This window comes from Oncorhynchus kisutch, linkage group LG7, assembly GCF_002021735.2.
Source record: "Oncorhynchus kisutch isolate 150728-3 linkage group LG7, Okis_V2, whole genome shotgun sequence".
NCBI classification, from domain to species: domain Eukaryota; kingdom Metazoa; phylum Chordata; class Actinopteri; order Salmoniformes; family Salmonidae; genus Oncorhynchus; species Oncorhynchus kisutch.
The window spans coordinates 52475543-52496472 of record NC_034180.2 but is presented as its reverse complement, the minus strand read 5'-3'; the positions used below and the strand labels follow the sequence as shown (position 1 = coordinate 52496472).

The 20930-nt window shown below is 45.2% G+C and overlaps 1 protein-coding gene across 2 annotated transcripts in view; it reads right to left on the bottom strand.

Moving 5' to 3' along the window:
* Positions 1-20930, bottom strand: part of sos2 (son of sevenless homolog 2 (Drosophila)) — a 117333-nt gene that overhangs the window by 50580 nt on the left and 45823 nt on the right. For both annotated transcript variants that reach the window (XM_031829312.1, XM_031829311.1), the window contains exons 2-7: positions 18316-18441; positions 13479-13610; positions 12638-12802; positions 9873-10079; positions 5088-5231; positions 3969-4079 (exon numbers count right to left, since the gene is read on the bottom strand). In XM_031829312.1, coding sequence (XP_031685172.1) covers positions 3969-4079; positions 5088-5231; positions 9873-10079; positions 12638-12802; positions 13479-13610; positions 18316-18441 — 885 coding nt within the window. The remainder of the gene's footprint in view (positions 1-3968; positions 4080-5087; positions 5232-9872; positions 10080-12637; positions 12803-13478; positions 13611-18315; positions 18442-20930) is intronic.

Here is a 20930-nt window from a genome sequence, read left to right as displayed (position 1 = left end):
GCTGGAGTCTTTGCCAATTTTTAGGGACTTCCTCTGACACCGCCTGCTATAGAGGTCCTGGATGGCAGGAAGCTTGGCCCCAGTGATGTACTGGGCCATATGCATTACCCTCTGTAGCACCTTGCGGTCAGAGGCCAAGCAGTTGCCATACCAGGCAGTGATGCAACCTGTCAGGATGCTCTCGATGGTGCAGCTGTAAAACCTTTTGAGATTCTGAGGACCCATGCCAAATCTTTTCAGTCTCCTGAGGGGGAATAGGCTTTGTCGTGCCTTCTTCACGACTATCTTAGTGTGTTTGGACCATGATAGTTTGTTGGTGATGTGGACACCAAGGAACTTGAAGCTCTCAATCTGCTCCACTACATCCCCTTTGATGAGAATGGGAGCGTGGCTCGGTCCTCCTTTTCCTGTGGTTCACAATCATCTCCTTTGTCTGGATCACGTTGCGGGAGAGGTTGTTGTCCTGGCACCACATGGCCAGGTATCTGACTTCCTCCCCAGCGGGTAAATATTTGTACCAAAATAGTAATGTAATAAAATATCTGGCATGATGGCCCGGAGGAAAGAACTCATGTTTGCCAGCCACAGACCGTCTCTCGTGCTCCTAAGTTTCGCGGCACTGTTTACCGTACGGGACATCAGCTACTCCTCATCGCTCACTTGCCACGGGTCTGCTGCTAGCTACCGTTCCTTAAAATAGCTGTTATGTGGCGACATTTACCTGGAGTAAGCCAACTTTGGAAACGAAAACCCCCCCCATTTGTGAGAAATGGAGGTTTGGAGAAAAAGGAGTTTGAAGAGGCTGGCTACAGTATGATGCGGAGCCTGAGGTGATGAGTAGTTCTGTGTGTCGCGAATATGCTAAAGATAAAAACACAAACAACTCATTTTGTCATCGGAAATAAAACGATGAAGCTGGAGAACATTTGTGACCATGAACACAGGAAGTGTCACATTGCCTGCTTGTCTCTGTGTCCAGGACTCACAGCAAAGTGTCACATTGCCTGCTTGTCTCTGTGTCCAGGACTCACAGCAAAGTGTCACATTGCCTGCTTGTCTCTGTGTCCAGGACTCACAGCAAAGTGTCACATTGCCTGCTTGTCTCTGTGTCCAGGACTCACAGCGAGTGTCACATTGCCTGCGTGTCTCTGTGTCCAGGACTCACAGCGAGTGTCACATTGCCTGCGTGTCTCTGTGTCCAGGACTCACAGAGAGTGTCACATTGCCTGCGTGTCTCTGTGTCCCGGGCTCAATCGGAGCCTCTCCTCTTGACACCCTCTGCGACGGCGCTAACAGCAACGTCAGAGCAGACCAGAACGGAGATGATGAAGATACTATTTAGGACTGTACATGCCCTTGGCAAGAAGGCGAGACCACTTTCTGACTTGGGAGTGGAAGTGTGAGTAAGTGAAAATGTTGGTTAGTCTTGTAGCTAGATGAGTACTTTTGTAGCTAGTTTTTTCAAGTCTATTGAGCAGACGTGGTCCAGTATTGGAGGTTATTTCTCCATCTCTTGATAAGTTTCAGTTCACCTCAAAATAGTGTATAAATACCATAAAATGATTGGCCTACTGATGCTGACATGGATCTCCATGTTTTCATATGGCTCTGGAACATTCTATTTTTAATGTTTGTCTCCAGATTCTGTTTACGTTTTTAAAAAGCATTGTGACATCACCAGCCTTATAGTGTTGATCCTTAAGTAAACAAAGGGTAGAAGGCTAATTTAGCACAATCAACTGACAGCTATATTGGATAAACATGATTGTATATTAAATTATTATTGAATTAATTTGAAATGTTAGATTTTTTTGCAGTTTGGATGAGAGAGAGAGAGAGAGAGAGACAGTGAGAGAGAGAGAGAGAGAGACAGAGAGACAGAGAGAGACAGAGAGAGAGACAGAGAGAGAGACAGAGAGAGACAGAGAGAGAGACAGAGACAGAGACAGAAAGGAATAGCTGTGGGCTCAACATATAGAAATGAGAAGCAGGCCGAAGAGTTTATGCACCATATTTCAGAGGTGGAGAGAAACAACATCGGAGATAATCTGAAAAAAACAAACACCATATCTCTCCATGACAGATGGCTCCACAGACAGTTCAGTGAAAGAGGAATTAGTTAGTTTATGTCAGATTCTGTCACAAGGGGCAAGATGGGAGTCGAAGTTTACTGGCATCAAGTCAGTTGAGAAGGCAGACGTGGCACACATAACCAACACCATCAGTGCCATCGTGGAGGGACTGTTTTAATGAGTGGGGGAGCAAGTTGGTCGCTCTGGGAACAGATGGAGCTGCTGTGATGACCGGAGCCAAGAATGGTGTGGTCAGCTGGCTGAAGGGAAACAGGGCCTAACATCATCGGCATCCCCTGTATGGCACACCGCCTTGAACTGACCTCATCTGATGCCATCCGGTCCAACGTGATGTTTCAGAAAGTAGAAGACCTCCTCAGTGGGCTCTACACTTTCTACCACACCAGTCCTCTGAACAGGGCAAACCTGATAAACAGCTGCCAGGCTCTTGGGCACACACCACTGGTGCCCACCAGAGTAGGCAGGACCCGATGGGTAGGACACCTATTGCGTACACCGGATCACTTCCTGTGAGGTTACCAGGGGCGTGTCCAGCACATGGAACAGGTAGTGGCTCTAGATTACCATGTTAAGTACTCCAAAAGTCATCATCAATATGTAACGTCCAGTAAACAACAACAAATAAGGTTACAAATCGGTAACATCACGTTTCAATGCTTTATGCACTGATAAAATGTGTCATATCTAATATGTACATGTGCAGTGATCTGTGAGCTGCTCGGACAGCTGGTGCTTAAAGCTAGTGAGGGAGATATGAGTCTCCAGCTTCAGAGAATTATGGTCAGATTTGCCAAATGGATGGCGAGGGAGAGCTCTGTACACATCTGTGTGCGGAATAAAGGTGGTATAGTTTTTTTTCCATCTGGTTGCACATTTAACATGCTGGTACATCTGTACAGCACTTTGAGATATCAGCTGATGTACGAAGGGCTATATAAATAAATTTGATTTGGTAGAAATTTGGTAAGACGGATTTAAGTTTCCCTGCATTAAAGTCCCCGGCCACTAGGAGCGCCACCTCTGGGTGAGCAGTTTCCTGTTTGCTTATGGCGGAATACAGCTCATTCAGTTTGTTCTTAGTCCCTCTGACTGTGGTGGTATGTAAACAGCTACGAAAAATACAGATGAAAACTCTCTAGGTAGATAGTGTGGTCTACAGCTTATCATGAGATATTCTACCTTAGGCAAAACCTCGAGACTTCCTTAGATATCGTGGACCAGTTGTTATTTACAAAAATACATAGTCCACCGCCCCTTGTCTTACCAGACGCTGCTGTTCTATCCTGCCGATTCAGTGTATAACAGCCAGCTAGCTGTATGTTGATAATGTCGTCGTTCAGCCACGACTCCGTGAAGCATAAGATATTACAGTTTTGATTGTCACGTTGGTAGTTTAATCTTCCGCGTAGGTCATCGATTTTATTTTCCAAAGATTGCACGTTTGCTAGCAGAATGGAAGGATGTGGGGGTTTATTCGATCACCTACGAATTCTCAGAAGGCAACCCGCCCACTTGCCCCTTTTTCGCTACCTTCTCTTCACGCAAATGACGGGGATGTGGGCCTGTTCCCGAGAAAGCAGTATATAATTCACGTCGGGCTCGTTAAAAGGAAAAAAAGGATTCTTCCAGTCCGTGGTGAGTAATCACAGTCCTGATGTCCAGAAGTTATTTTCGGTCATAAGAGACGGTAGCGGCAACATTATGTACAAAATAAGTTTTAAAATAAGTTACAAACAACGCAAAGAAACGAAAAAATCTATAAAACAATTGGTTGGGAATACGTAAAACGTCAGCCTTGTTTTCCAGCTCTATCTTGAAAAAGTGATGAATACAATCCAGATCTGTGTGTGCAAGTGAGGTGAAACTTATTCTTACCTGGAAGTATAGTCCTACAGTAGGCCGGGCCATCAGACTGCTGAAGTGCTCGTGGAACTGTCTGGACAGGATGTCCTGAGACAGGGTCTCGTATGGGTCAAACGCCTGCTCCTGGAGTTGAAAGAGACAGTTAACGGAAGAGTTAAAAAAGCTGACTACTATGTCTTACTGGGGAGGGGGGGGGGGGGAGGCATACAATCAACTGAAGGCCTTCTAGCAGAGATGTGCAAGACAGCTTGGTAAAAACATGTTGTTTTTTACATGAAGACTTCATAGGGCAGAGGGCTTTGGGATCAGTTATGACAGAATAGAGGTAATGGGATCAGTTATGACAGAATAGAGGTAGAGGGATCAGTTATGACAGAATAGAGGTAGAAGGATCAGTTATGACAGAATAGAGGTAGAAGGATCAGTTATGACAGAATAGAGGTAGAAGGATCAGTTATGACAGAATAGAGGTAGAGGGATCAGTTATGACAGAATAGAGGTAGAGGGATCAGTTATGACAGAATAGAGGTAGAGGGATCAGTTATGACAGAATAGAGGTAGAGGGATCAGTTATGACAGAATAGAGGTAGAGGGATCAGTTATGACAGAATAGAGGTAGAGGGATCAGTTATGACAGAATAGAGGTAATGGGATCAGTTATGACAGAATAGAGGTAGAGGGATCAGTTATGACAGAATAGAGGTAATGGGATCAGTTATGACAGAATAGAGGTAGAGGGATCAGTTATGACAGAATAGAGGTAATGGGATCAGTTATGACAGAATAGAGGTAGAGGGATCAGTTATGACAGAAGAGAGGTAATGGGATCAGTTATGACAGAATAGAGGTAAAGGTTGGACTGTGTCACTGGGCCGTAAGGTTTCTGACTGGACATAAGGGACAGGGGTGTGGATCATATTATACATCTCTCTATGTCAGACCTCGAAGTCTCTGCACACTGAAGGATGAGGACTCATGGCAGCAGCAGGCGGAGAGGTGTGTGTGAGTTTAGAGGTGTGTGTGTGTGTGAGTTTAGAGGTGTGTGTGTGTGTGTGTGTGTGTGTGTGTGTGTGTGTGTGTGTGTGTGTGTGTGTGTGTGTGTGTGTGTGTGTGTATATATCTATGTCCTACCTCTGCCAGGTCCTCGAAGCAGCTGCCCACCAGAGGATGTGGACTACCGTCAGCGGTCATCTCCACTGCATCTTCGATCAGGCCCAGCAGCTTGACCGTCAACTCATGGATGTCCAAGATGTTACTGAAAATCACCTCCACATCCTGTAAGCAGAGAGGGAGAGATGTGACTTACAAGGGGGGGGGGCAATACTTCACTTACACATTTCACACATTTTAGTGCTTTAGCAGAGTTGATTCATTTTAGTCATTTAACAGATTTGATTAATCTTTAGTTCTTTAACAGATTTGATTCATTTTAGTCCTTGAGCAGAGTTGATTCATTTTAGTCCTTGAGCAGAGTTGATTCATTTTAGTCCTTGAGCAGAGTTGATTCATTTTAGTCCTTGAGCAGAGTTGATTCATTTTAGTCCTTGAGCAGAGTTGATTCATTTTAGTCCTTGAGCAGAGTTGATTCATTTTAGTCCTTTAGCAGATTTGATTCATTTGAGTCATTTAGCAGATTTGATTCATTTGAGTCATTTAGCAGATTTGATTCATTTGAGTCATTTAGCAGATTTGACTCATTTGAGTCATTTAGCAGATGCTTTAATTCAGAGCGATTTACAACAATACGTCTTCAGTGACACAAACCATCCCAATGTCAGCTGAACATGGAAACAATCTACTAAGCAACCACTGGTCCCAGATCTGTTTGTGTCAAGCAATGACAAAGACCAATGTAGTTGAAAAACCCCATCACAATCAGATCTGGGACCAGGCTACTTTTAAAACCACTGCCTGGTTCATTCCTGTACTGTTAGTGAATAACATCTTTCTTCTAGGGCTGTCAAACAATTCAATGTTGGATTTGCTATGACTCATTGCAAAAAATGAGCTAGGTAAAATGAATAAACAAGCACAGTTTCTTTTAACGTCAATGTCAACGGTTGTTTTTAATGTGTATAGATTATATATTTATGTATTTGGGATTTTGAATGCATCCAGATTAATGATGATAACGGGGGGGAAAAATGGTGCTGAAGATGAGCACAGCCACAGTGGCCAGAGAACAAAGGAAGAGGGAGGGCCATTCACGACAAGCTCCCAGCAGGGGTCATCCTTCCCTTCTTTAGCTCACCTCACATCTCTAGTATAGATCAAAAGCTCCTCCCATCACAAAGCTCCTCCCATCACACAGCTCCTCCCCATGACAAAGCTCCTCCCCATGACAAAGCTCCTCCCCATTACAAAGCTCCTCCCCATGACAAAGCTCCTCCCCATCACAAAGCTCCTCCCATCACAAAGCTCCTCCCCATTACAAAGCTCCTCCCCATGACAAAGCTCCTCCACATCACAAAGCTCCTCCCCATGACAAAGCTCCTCCCCATCACAAAGCTCCTCCCCATGACAAAGCTCCTCCCATCACAAAGCTCCTCCCATCACAAAGCTCCTCCCCATCAGCTTAATGGCGGCCAGTTTAACCAAATGACGATTAGATGAATCACGCTTCACCATCTGGCAGTCTGACGGACGAATCTGGGTTTGGCGGGTGCCAGGAGAACGCTACCTGCCCCAATGCATAGCGCCAACTGTAAAGTTTGGTGGGGGCTGTTTTTCCATGGTTCGGGCTAGGCCCCTTAGTTCCAGTGAAGGGAAATCTTAACACCACAGCATACAATGACATTCTAGAAGATTCTGTGCTTCCAACTTTGTGACAACAGTTTGGGGAAAACCCTTTCCTGTTTCAGCATGACAATGCCCCTGTGCTCAAATCGAGGTCCATACAGAAATGTTTTGTCGAGATCGGTGTGGAAGAACTTGACTGGCCTGCATAGGGCCCCGACCTCAACCCCATCGAACACCTTTGGGATGAATTGGAACACCGACTGCTAGCCAGGCCTAAAAGCTCAACATCAGTGCCCGACGTCACTAATGCTCTTGTGGCTGAATGGAAGCAAGTCCCTGCAGCAATGTTTCAACATCTAGTAGAAAGCCTTCCCAGGAGAGTGGAGGCTGTTATAGCAGCAATGTTCCAACATCTAGTGGAAAGCCTTCCCAGGAGAGTGGAGGCTGTTATAGCAGCAATGTTTCAACATCTAGTGGAAAGCCTTCCCAGAAGAGTGGAGGCTGTTATAGCAGCAATGTTCCTACATCTAGTGGAAAGCCTTCCCAGAAGAGTGGAGGCTGTTATAGCAGCAATGTTCCTACATCTAGTGGAAAGCCTTCCCAGAAGAGTGGAGGCTGTTATAGCAGCAATGTTCCAACATCTAGTAGAAAGCCTTCCTAGAAGAGTGGAGGCTGTTATAGCAGCAATGTTCCTACATCTAGTGGAAATCCTTCCCAGAAGAGTGGAGGCTGTTATAGCAGCAATGTTCCTACATCTAGTGGAAAGCCTTCCCAGAAGAGTGGAGGCTGTTATAGCAGCAATGTTCCAACATCTAGTGGAAAGCCTTCCCAGAAGAGTGGAGGCTGTTATAGCAGCAATGTTCCAACATCTAGTGGAAAGCCTTCCCAGAAGAGTGGAGGCTGTTATAGCGGCAAAGCAAATAATTTCCATATTAATGATGAGACTCCATATTAATTCATTTAGAATGAGATGTTCGACGAACAGGTGTCCACATACACTACATGACCAATATATATATATATATATATATATATATATATAAAAAACACACACACACACACACACACACACACACACACACACACACACACACACACACACACACACACACACTTAGAAATGTCCTTGTTTTAAAAGAAAAACACTTTTTTTCATCATTTAAAATAACATCAAATTGATCAGAAATACAGTGTAGACATTGTTAATGTTGTAAATGACTATTGTAGCTGGAAACGGCTAATTTTAATGGAATACCTACATAGGCGTACAGAGGCCCATTATCAGCTCCTGTGTTCCAATGGCACGTTGTGTTAGCTAATCCAAGTTTATCATTTTAAAAGACTAATTGATCATTAGAAAACTCTTTTGCAATGATATTAGCACAGCTGAAAACTGTTTTCTGATTAAAGAAGCAATAAAACTGACCTTCTTTAGACTAGTTGAGTATCTGGAGAATCAGCATTTGTGGGTTCAATTACAGGCTCAAAATGGCCAGAAACAAAGACCTTTCCTCTGAAACTCGTCAATCGCCACCAAACCCCAATACCGCCGTGTCTGTCACCACCAAACCCCAATACTGCCGTGTCTGTCACCACCAAACCCCAATACCACCGTGTCTGTCACCACCAAACCCCAATACCACCAGCCACCGTGTCTGTCACCACCAAACCCCAATACCCCCGTGTCTGTCACCACCAAACCCCAATACCCCTGTGTCTGTCACCACCAAACCCCAATACCCCTGTGTCTGTCACCACCAAACCCCAATACCACCGTGTCTGTCACCACCAAACCCCAATACCCCCGTGTCTGTCACCACCAAACCCCAATACCACCAGCCACCGTGTCTGTCACCACCAAACCCCAATACCCCCGTGTCTGTCACCACCAAACCCCAATACCACCAGCCACCGTGTCTGCCACCACCAAACCCCAATACCCCCGTGTCTGTCACCACCAAACCCCAATACCATCGTGTCTGCCACCACCAAACCCCAATACCCCCGTGTCTGTCACCACCAAACCCCAATACCACCAGTCACCGTGTCTGTCACCACCAAACCCCAATACCACCAGCCACCATGTCTGTCACCACCAAACCCCAATACCCCCGTGTCTGTCACCACCAAACCCCAATACCCCCGTGTCTGTCACCCCCAAACCCCAATACCACCAGTCACCGTGTCTGTCACCACCAAACCCCAATACCCCCGTGTGTCACCACCAAACCCCAATACCACCAGTCACCGTGTCTGTCGCCACGTCGGCTTATGAAGTCAGAGTTTTCACACTACAACTGCAGGGCAGATAAGCCAGTCAGCTGACTACAGCTGTTCAGTTCAAATGGTCTTTCACAGGTCTTGTCTTTTCCATTTATGTTTTGAGGTTGGACTTGAGCGCCCGTGCTTCTACACCTGCATTGCTTGCTGTTTGGGGTTTTAGGCTGGGTTTCTGTACAGCACTTTGATATATCAGCTGATGTACGAAGGGCTATATAAATAAATTTGATTTGATTTGATTCGTAGCTCGTTAGCATTTAGGGCCCTCCGATTGCTATCACCTCGTTAGTCAGTATGTGTTACAGCTGTGCCGGTTGCCATCTCGTTAGTGGGATGGTGTTTCACCTGTGCTGGCCCAGGTGCTATTAAAGAGCAGCTGGCCCAGTGCTTGAGGTCTTTATATCTGTGGAAGGTCAACACCTTTAGTTGTCTCTCCCTATTTTGATTTCTAGACAAACAATCCTTTATCTGATCTTCTCCGTTTCTGTTTTGCTCCACCTTTTTGGTTAATTTTCTGTCTTTAAGTTTGGTGTTTTGGTTTTTTCTTTTGTTTACTTCTTCTTGGGCAGATTTAGTGGGAGCTCAGGGTGGGTGTCTTTTAGGTCCCAGTTGTTGTTGCTAGTCAACTTTCAGTGGACACCCCCCATGAGTGTCTTTCAGAGCCCCTCCTAAAAAAAAAAACACCGATTTCATTTTGGTTGTTGGTCAGTGACTCTTTGTTACTTCCCTCTTCTGTTTGAGTGACATTCTTTGGTTTTGTTGCCGGGGTAACGTGGTCTCACACTGCAAACGGTTGCTTTGCTATGTGGTCAAACAAATCAAACAAGCAGTCTGCTGTGTTATGTCGGCTACTGTGTAAGATCACTGCCGTTTTATAAACTGTTTCACTGTCCTCACCTGAGGCGTAAAGATCTTGTTGTTGAACAGGAAGTGATGTCGGAACACCTTGATGATGAGGTCGAGCTCCCGCAGGTACTGGCGCTCCTCTGCAATCTCCAGGCGCACCAGGTCGTCGTAGGTCAGCTCCCCCGACGACGAAGGTTCCTCCGTACACTGAGACACCAGACCGATGTCCTCGTCCTGGTCAAACATGTCCATTAGGACCTGAGACAGAGACATCGTTGGTCAAAACACGTCCATAAACATCTGGTACGGACACACAGAGAGACAGGTTACCAAGTCAACCAGCTTACAGTGCCTTCAGAACGTATTCATACCCCTTGGCTTAATCCACATCTTGTTGTGTTACAGCCTGAATTCAAACTAGATTAAATAAATCACATAATACCCCATAATGACAAAGCAAATACATGTTTTTAGAAATTGTAGCAGATTTATTGAATATGAAACACAGAAATATTTGTATTTCCATAAGAATTCACACCCGAGTCAATACATGTCAGAGTCCCTCTTTGACAGTGATTACAGCTGTGACTCTTTCTGAGTAAGGTCTCCAAGTGATTCGCACACCCTGGATTGTGTACAACATTTCAAGCTCAAGTTGGTTGTTGATCATTGCTAGACAGCCATTTTCAAGTTTTGCCATAGATTTTCAAGCCGATTTTCAAGTCAAAACTGTAACTCGGCCACTCAGGAACATTCAATGTCTTCTTGGTAAGCAACTTCATTTAGATTTGGCCTTGTGTTTTAGCTCATTGTCCTGCAGAAAGGTGAACTAATTTCCCCAATATCTGTTGGAAAACAGACTGAACCAGGTTTTCCTCTGGGACTTTGCCTGTGCTTATGGCTCTATTCCTTTTATTTTTATCCTAAAAAAAACTCCCTAGTCCTTGCCGATGACAAGCATACCCATAACATGATACAGCCAGCATCATGCTTGCAAATATGAAGTGGTACTGTGTTGAAGTTGCATAACGCTTTGTATTTAGGACATCAAGATCATTTCTTTTCACTCATTTAGGTTAGAAGTGTGGAGTAACTTCTACGTTGTTGAGCCATTACAACTCTTAACTGCTTTAAAAAGTCAACAATGGCCTCATGGTGAAATCCCTGAAGGGTTTTCCTCCCTCCCCTCTGGCAATGGGGTTAGAAAGGACACCTGTATCTTTGTAGTGACTGGGTGTAATTAATAACTTCACCATGCTCCAAGGGTTATTCAATGTTTGCTACTTAAAAAAAAAAAAAAACCTTCAACCAATAGGTGGCCTTCTTTGCAAGGCATTGGAAAACCTCCCTGGTCTTTTTGTGGTTGAATCTGTGTTTGAAATTCACTACTTCGACTGAGGGACTTTACAGATACTAGTATGTGTGGGGTACAGAGATGAGGTAATCACTCAAAACTCATGTTAAACACTATTATTGAACACAGAGTGAGTCCATTCAATGTATTATGTGACTTAAGCACATTTTTACTCCTGAACTAATTTAGGCTTGACTTAAAAAAGGTTTTGAATACTTATTGACTCAAGACATTTCAGTTGTAATTAATTTGTAAACATTTCTAAAAACACATTTCCACTTTTACATTATTGGGGTATTATGTGTAGGCCAGTGAAACAAAATCTCAATTTCATCCATTTTAAATTCACGCTGTAACACAACAACATTTGGAAAAAGTCAAGGGGTCTGAATACATTCTGAAGGCACTGTAGGGGTGTGAATACCTTCTGAAGGCACTGTAGGGGTGTGAATACCTTCTGAAGGCACTGTAGGGGTCTGAATACCTTCTGAAGGCACTGTAGGGGTGTGAATACCTTCTGAAGGCACTGCAGGTGTCTGAATACCTTCTGAAGGCACTGTAGGGGTGTGAATACCTTCTGAAGGCACTGTATGGGTCTAAATACCTTCTGAAGGCACTGTAGGGGTGTGAATACCTTCTGAAGGCACTGTAGGCGTCTGAATACATTCTGAAGGCACTGCAGGCGTCTGAATACCTTCTGAAGGCACTGTAGGGGTGTGAATACCTTCTGAAGGCACTGTAGGGGTCTAAATACCTTCTGAAGGCACTGTAGGGGTGTGAATACCTTCTGAAGGCACTGTAGGGGTCTGAATACCTTCTGAAGGCACTGTAGGGGTGTGAATACCTTCTGAAGGCACTGTAGGGGTGTGAATACCTTCTGAAGGCATTGTAGGGGTCTGAATACATTCTGAAGCCACTGTAGGGGTCTGAATACCTTCTGAAGGCACTGTAGGGGTCTGAATACCTTCTGAATGCACTGTAGGGGTCTGAATACCTTCTGAAGGCACTGTAGGGGTCTGAATACCTTCTGAAGGCACTGTAGGGGTCTGAATACCTTCTGAAGGCACTGTAGGGGTCTGAATACCTTCTGAAGGCACTGTAGGGGTCTGAATACCTTCTGAAGACACTGTAGGGGTCTGAATACCTTCTGAAGGCACTATAGGGGTCTGAATACCTTCTGAAGGCACTGTAGGGGTGTGAATACCTTCTGAAGGCACTGTAGGGGTCTGAATACCTTCTGAAGGCACTGCAGGGGTGTGAATACCTTCAAAATATTTACCTACTTTGGAGTGGATTGGCATTGAGGGTTGATTCAGAGGCAGACAATGATACAAAGAGACAGACAGACAGATAGACGGACAAAGAGACAGACAGACAAAGAGACAGACAGACGGACACAGAGACAGACAGACAAAGAGACAGACAGACGGACACAGAGACAGACAGACGGACAGTTTCCTACCTTGTCTGCACACATGGACACCTTGATGTCTTGCTGGCTGATCTCATAGTGTCTGATGTTACCAACGTAGTTTCCTGCTAGCTTCAGGATGTCAGCTGATATGTACTCTAGAACCGCCACGATGTAGAGGCAGACGTGGTAGTCTATCTTATAACCCAGAACCTCCTGTTGACGGGACAAACAGCAGGGGAAGAGGCAGAAGGTATAAGGAATACAGTTGCAAAATCACAGAAAATGTCCCCAAATTCTTAGGCTTTCTAGAAATCCTGGTGGGAGGATTCTAGAAATCCTGGTTGGAAGATTCTAGAAATCCTGGTTGGAAGATTCTAGAAATCCTGGTTGGAGGATTTTAGAAATCCTGGTTAGAGGATTCTAGAAATCCTGGTTGGAAGATTCTAGAAATCCTGGTTGGAAGATTCTAGAAATCCTGGTTGGAAGATTCTAGATATCCTGGTTGGAAGATTCTAGAAATCCTGGTTGGAAGATTCTAGAAATCCTGGTTGGAAGATTCTAGAAATCCTGGTTGGAAGATTCTAGAAATCCTGGTTGGAAGATTCTAGAAATCCTGGTTGGAGGATTCTAGAAATCCTGGTTGGAGGATTCTAGAAATCCTGGTTAGAGGATTCTAGAAATCCTGGTTGGAGGATTCTAGAAATCCTGGTTAAAGGATTCTAGAAATCCTGGTTGGAGGATTCTAGAAATCCTGGTTTGAGGATTCCCGGAATCAGGAGGGAAAAAACGAGGACAGAACCCTCCAACCAGGATCTATTAAATGAGGGCCTGAATAATCAGTGCATTGCAGGAGGAAGGTAAATAATCCTGGTGGGACTAAGACCTGTACCTTGAGTAGAGGGTGTATCTTATCCACAGGGAGCAGTAGAGGGTTCCTCCTCTTCCTCTTCTCGATGGCCGACTGGGCGTCAGCTATGGCCCATTTATCTATGGGGTGGGGGAAAGTCTTCTGGACACGCTCCTGATTGGACAGAGGGAGAGGAAGTAGAAATACTTGTTAATCAAACGTCATGGTATTAGATGAAACATTATCCATATTGACAGACACTGGCTGAAAACCCATAAATTGTGGTGTTGATAGGACCCATGAGCACCAACATGTAAAAGGACCCATGAGCACCAACATGTTAAAGGACCCATAAGCACCAACATATTAAAGGACCCATGAGCACCAACATGTAAAGGACCCATGAGCACCAACATGTAAAGGACCCATGAGCACCAACATGTAAAGGACCCATGAGCACCAACATGTAAAGGACCCATGAGCACCAACATGTAAAGGACCCATGAGCACCAACATGTAAAGGACCCATGAGCACCAACATGTTAAAGGACCCATGAGCACCAACATGTAAAGGACCCATGAGCACCAACATGTTAAAGGACCCATGAGCACCAACATGTAAAGGACCCATGAGCACCAACATGTAAAGGACCCATGAGCACCAACATGTTAAAGGACCCATGAACACCAACATGTTAAAGGACCCATGAGCACCAACATGTAAAGGACCATGAGCACCAACATGTAAAGGACCCATGAGCACCAACATGTAAAGGACCCATGAGCACCAACATGTAAAGGACCCATGAGCACCAACATGTTAAAGGACCCATGAGCACCAACATGTTAAAGGACCCATGAACACCAACATGTTAAAGGACCCATGAGCACCAACATGTAAAGGACCCATGAGCACCAACATGTAAAGGACCCATGAGCACCAACATGTAAAGGACCCATGAGCACCAACATGTTAAAGGACCCATGAGCACCAACATGTTAAAGGACCCATGAGCACCAACATGTAAAGGACCCATGAGCACCAACATGTAAAGGACCCATGAGCACCAACATGTAAAGGACCCATGAGCACCAACATGTAAAGGACCCATGAGCACCAACATGTAAAGGACCCATGAGCACCAACATGTAAAGGACCCATGAGCACCAACATGTGAAGTTAACAGGAGGACCAACATGTGAAGTTAACAGGAGCATCAACATGTGAAGTTAACAGGAGCACCAACATGTGAAGTTAACAGGAGCACCAACATGTGAAGTTAACAGGAGGACCAACATGTGAAGTTAACAGGAGCACCAACATGTGAAGTTAACAGGAGGACCAACATGTGAAGTTAACATGAGCACCAACATGTAAAGGACCCATGAGCACCAACATGTAAAGGACCCATGAGCACCAACATGTGAAGTTAACAGGAGCACCAACATGTGAAGTTAACAGGAGCACCAACATGTAAAGGACCCATGAGCACCAACATGTAAAGGGCACATGAGCACCAACATGTAAAGGACCCATGAGCACCAACATGTAAAGGACCCATGAGCACCAACATGTAAAGGACCCATGAGCACCAACATGTAAAGGACCCATGAGCACCAACATGTGAAGTTAACAGGAGCACCAACATGTGATGTTAACATGAGGACCAACATGTGAAGTTAACAGGAGCACCAACATGTGAAGTTAACAGGAGCACCAACATGTGAAGTTAACAGGAGCACCAACATGTAAAGGACCCATGAGCACCAACATGTAAAGGACCCATGAGCACCAACATGTAAAGGACCCATGAGCACCAACATGTGAAGTTAACAGGAGCACCAACATGTGATGTTAACATGAGGACCAACATGTGAAGTTAACAGGAGCACCAACATGTGAAGTTAACAGGAGCACCAACATGTGAAGTTAACAGGAGCACCAACATGTAAAGGACCCATGAGCACCAACATGTAAAGGACACATGAGCACCAACATGTAAAGGACCCCATGAGCACCAACATGTGAAGTTAACAGGAGCACCAACATGTAAAGGACCCATGAGCACCAACATGTAAAGGACCCATGAGCACCAACATGTAAAGGACCCATGAGCACCAACATGTAAAGGACCCATGAGCACCAACATGTAAAGGACCCATGAGCACCAACATGTTAAAGGACCCATGAGCACCAACATGTAAAGGACCCATGAGCACCAACATGTTAAAGGACCCATGAGCACCAACATGTAAAGGACACATGAGCACCAACATGTAAAGGACCCCATGAGCACCAACATGTGAAGTTAACAGGAGCACCAACATGTAAAGGACCCATGAGCACCAACATGTAAAGGACCCATGAGCACCAACATGTAAAGGACCCATGAGCACCAACATGTAAAGGACCCATGAGCACCAACATGTGAAGTTAACAGGAGCACCAACATGTGATGTTAACAGGAGCACCAACATGTAAAGGACCCATGAGCACCAACATGTAAAGGACACATGAGCACCAACATGTAAAGGACCCATGAGCACCAACATGTGAAGTTAACAGGAGCACCAACATGTGAAGTTAACAGGAACACCAACATGTGAAGTTAACAGGAGGACCAACATGTGAAGTTAACAGGAGGACCAACATGTGAAGTTAACAGGAGCACCAACATGTGAAGTTAACAGGAACACCAACATGTGAAGTTAACAGGAGGACCAACATGTGAAGTTAACAGGAGCACCAACATGTGAAGTTAACAGGAGCACCAACATGTGAAGTTAACAGGAACACCAACATGTGAAGTTAACAGGAGCACCAACATGTGAAGTTAACAGGAACACCAACATGTGAAGTTAACAGGAGGACCAACATGTGAAGTTAACAGGAGGACCAACATGTGAAGTTAACAGGAGCACCAACATGTGAAGTTAACAGGAACACCAACATGTGAAGTTAACAGGAGGACCAACATGTGAAGTTAACAGGAGCATGTCAAATTAGGTGTCAAATTAAAGGTATGTTGTGGAATGAAGACTTTTTTCAACCATTTTCTTAAAAATGAGGCATAAGTAAAACACTGTGAAAATAAGAATAAGAAAGAAAATAAGAAAGTGTAGAGAATCATTGTACCTTTGTGAAATATATTTTATATTATTATTTTATTTTATATATTTTCAATAACCAATTTTTTTATATATATTTTTTTCAACTGGTGAACAAAACCCGAAAGTAAAAGATGCAAAAACAAAACTTAGAAACAGGAAGCGTAGAAATAGGACATGTAGAACAGATCCACCGTTTGGTAGACGGGCTTTCAAGTGACATAATTCTTCTTTATGATATTTTTCACATTTCCCTCCCTCATGAGGGTTGAAAGTTCACAGAAGTAATTCTCGTAATAAAACTCTCAATTCCGTTACCAAATTGGTTAACGCAATCATAAAAGTTACAAACCACAGTTCTCTCTCTCTCTATGGGCCATGCTTTCTCTCTCTCTATCTGTCTGTCTATGGGCCATTCTCTCTCTCTCTCTGTCTCTCTCTCTCTATGGGCCATGCTTTCTCTCTCTCTATCTCTGTCTGTCTATGGCCATTCTCTCTCTCTATCTCTGTCTGTCTATGGGCCTTTCTCTCTCTCTCTCTCTCTCTCTCTCTCTCTCTCTCTCTCTCTATGGGCCATTCTCTCTCTCTCTCTCTGTCTATGGGCCATTCTCTCTCTCTCTGTCTATGGGCCATTCTCTCTCTCTACCTCTGTCTGTCTATGGGCCATTCTCTCTCTCTACCTCTGTCTGTCTATGGGCCATTCTCTCTCTCTACCTCTGTCTGTCTATGGGCCATTCTCTCTCTCTATCTATGGGCCATTCTCTCTCTCTATCTATGGGCCATTCTCTCTCTCCTATCTATGGGCCATTCTCTCTCTCTCTCTCTCTCTCTCTCTCTCTCTCTCTCTCTCTCTCTCTCTCTCTCCTTCTCTCGCCGTCTCATCTCTTCTCTCTCTCCCCTCTCTCTCTCTCTATGGGGAGGGAGATCTCTCTCTCTCTCTCTCTCTCCTCTCTCTCCTCTCTCTCTCTCTCTTCTCTTCCTCTCTCTCTCTCTCTCTCTCNTTCTCTCTCTCTCTGTCTATGGGCCATTCTCTCTCTCTCTCTCTGTCTATGGGCCATTCTCTCTCTCTCTCTGTCTATGGGCCTTCTCTGCTTCTCTCCTCTGTCTATGGGTCCATTCTCTCTCTCTCTCTCTGTGCTAATGGGCCATTCTCTCTCTCTCTCTGTCTATGGGCCATTCTCTCTCTCTCTGTCTATGGCCATTCTCTCTCTCTCTCTCTGTCTATGGGCCATTTCTCTCTCTCTCTCTGTCTATGGGCCATTCTCTCTCTCTCTCTGTCTATGGGCCATTCTCTCTCTCTCTCTCTCTCTCTCTCTCTCTCTCTCTCTCTCTCTCTCTCTCTCTCTCTCTCTCTCTCTCTCTCTCTCTCTCTCTCTCTCTCTCTCTCTCTCTCTCTCTCTCTCTCTCTCTCTCTCTCTCTCTCTCTCTCTCTCTCTCTCTCTCTCTCTCTCTCTCTCTCTCTCTCTCTCTCTCTCTCTCTCTCTCTCATATGGTGGTTTTTGTGACGTGTCTTAACGTGTTTGAAGGAGTGTTAAACCCTGATAAATACAATTTCAGCACCGAACTCTACCCTTCTGTGTTGTACTGAACTGTTACTATTTTACACTGTGATGTTCAAACTCCGTGTGTCTACATACAAGTTGTATGATTTGATCAGCTTTGAATTCTTTTTTCTTTTCGTTTGACATACATGTTAGAAGTGAGTCAAAGCGTACTTCCGTTGCCGTGGAATTGTCCATAACATTACAACACAGCGATCAGGTATCCTCACCTCCACGTCCTGTACAGAGCGCGGCTGGGCCACAAACAGCATGTTGAGCAGCTGCAGGATCAGCTCTTCGATGTGCTGCAGAGCGCCCTCCGTGGCTGACAGGTTGGGGTGCACCTGTAGCTGCACCTGGAAGAGAGACAGAGAGACAAACGTCAGAGAGACGATGGGGACAAACGTTAGAGACGATGGGGGACAAACGTCAGAGACAGAGAGACAAACGTCAGAGAGACGATGGGGACAAACGTTAGAGAGACGATGGGGGACAAACGTCAGAGACAGAGAGACAAACGTCAGAGAGACAGAGAGACAAACGTCAGAGAGGACAAACGTTAGAGATAATGGGGACAAACGTTAGAGAGACGATGGGGGACAAACGTTAGAGAGACGATGGGGACAAACGTTAGAGAGACGATGGGGACAAACGTTAGAGAGACGATGGGGACAAACGTTAGAGAGACGATGGGGACAAACGTCAGAGAGACAGAGAGACTAACGTCAGAGAGACAGAGAGACTAACGTCAGAGAGACAGAGAGACAAACGTCAGAGAGACAGAGAGACAAACGTCAGAGAGACAAAGAGACTAATGTCAGAGAGACAGAGAGACTAACGTCAGAGAGACAAAGAGACTAACGTCAGAGAGACAAAGAGACTAACGTCAGAGAGACAGAGAGACTAACGTCAGAGAGACAGAGAGACTAACGTCAGAGAGACAGAGAGACAAACGTCAGAGAGACAGAGAGACTAACGTCAGAGAGACAGAGAGACTAACGTCAGAGAGACAAACGTCAGAGAGACAAACGTCAGAGAGACAAACGTCAGAGAGACTAACGTCAGAGAGACAGAGAGACTAACGTCAGAGAGACAGAGAGACTAACGTCAGAGAGACAAACGTCAGAGAGACAAACGTCAGAGAGACAAACGTCAGAGAGACAAACGTCAGAGAGACAAACGTCAGAGAGACAGAGAGACTAACGTCAGAGAGACAGAGACTAACGTCAGAGAGACAGAGAGACTAACGTCAGAGAGACAGAGAGACTAACGTCAGAGAGACAGACGTCAGAGAGACAGAGAGACAAACGTCAGAGAGACAGAGAGACTAACGTCAGAGAGACAGAGAGACTAACGTCAGAGAGACAGAGAGACTAACGTCAGAGAGACAGAGACTAACGTCAGAGAGACAAACGTCAGAGAGACTAACGTCAGAGAGACAGAGAGACTAACGTCAGAGAGACAGAGAGACAAACGTCAGAGAGACAGAGAGACAAACGTCAGAGAGACAGAGAGACTAACGTCAGAGAGACAGAGAGACTAACGTCAGAGAGACAGAGAGACAAACGTCAGAGAGACAGAGAGACAAACGTCAGAGAGACAGAGAGACAAACGTCAGAGAGACAGAGAGACAAACGTCAGAGAGACAGAGAGACAAACGTCAGAGAGACAGAGAGACAAACGTCAGAGAGACAGAGAGACTAACGTCAGAGAGACAGAGAGACTAACGTCAGAGAGACAGAGAGACTAACGTCAGAGAGACAGAGAGACAAACGTCAGAGAGACAGAGAGACTAACGTCAGAGAGACAGAGAGACAAACGTCAGAGAGACAGAGAGACTAACGTCAGAGAGACAGAGAGACTAACGTCAGAGAGACAAAGAGACTAACGTCAGAGAGACAGAGAGACTAACGTCAGAGAGACAGAGAGACTAACGTCAGAGAGACAAACGTCAGAGAGACAGAGAGACAAACGTCAGAGAGACAGAGAGACTAACGTCAGAGAGACAGAGAGACTAACGTCAGAGAGACAGAGAGACTAATGTCAGAGAGACAGAGAGACTAACGTCAGAGAGACAAACATCAGAGAGACTAACGTCAGAGAGATGCCAGAAAGTTGGTGTCCAGGGACAGAGATGTGGAGACTTTTTTCAAGCAGTTCTTCATGAACATTTCATGTGTATTTAACAGACATTTTATAAAAACATTAAAAAGCAACTTAAGAGTCATGGCATAGCCTTTCCCCCTAGATATAGATACGTTTATAACTGACCCAAGTCACCTCAAGGCTACCTCTCAGATGCATCGTGTCCAAGACAAGTGTTGTGAAATACAGGCTTCGCTAACGACAACAACAAAACACATGACATCATGGTGAAGTGACGTTAAACCGCCTGCGACAACGGTCCAGAGATTAGCCAAAGTGTTTTATTGATGCCGTGTTGAGAAGTGAAGCCTCGTGGGCTTGGCCTTAGTTCTGACATCCCGCCTTTACTCAACAGACCACAGAGGTGGAAAACACTCAGAAAAGAGGAATGTCTTGGAGAGACAGCAAGAAGAAGAGGGTAGAAGTGTGTTTTGGAAAGAGGACAGGAGAAGAGAGGAGAGGGAGAAGAGAGGAGAGGGGGAGGGAGAAGAGAGGAGAGGGGGAGGGAGAAGAGAGGAGAGGGAGAAGAGAGGAGAGGGAGAAGAGAGGAGAGGGAGAAGAGGAGAGGGAGAAGAGGAGAGGGAGAAGAGAGGAGAGGGGGAGGGAGAAGAGAGGAGAGGGAGAAGAGAGGAGAGGGGGAGGGAGAAGAGGGGGAGGGAGAAGAGAGGAGAGGGAGAAGAGAGGAGAGGGGGAGGGAGAA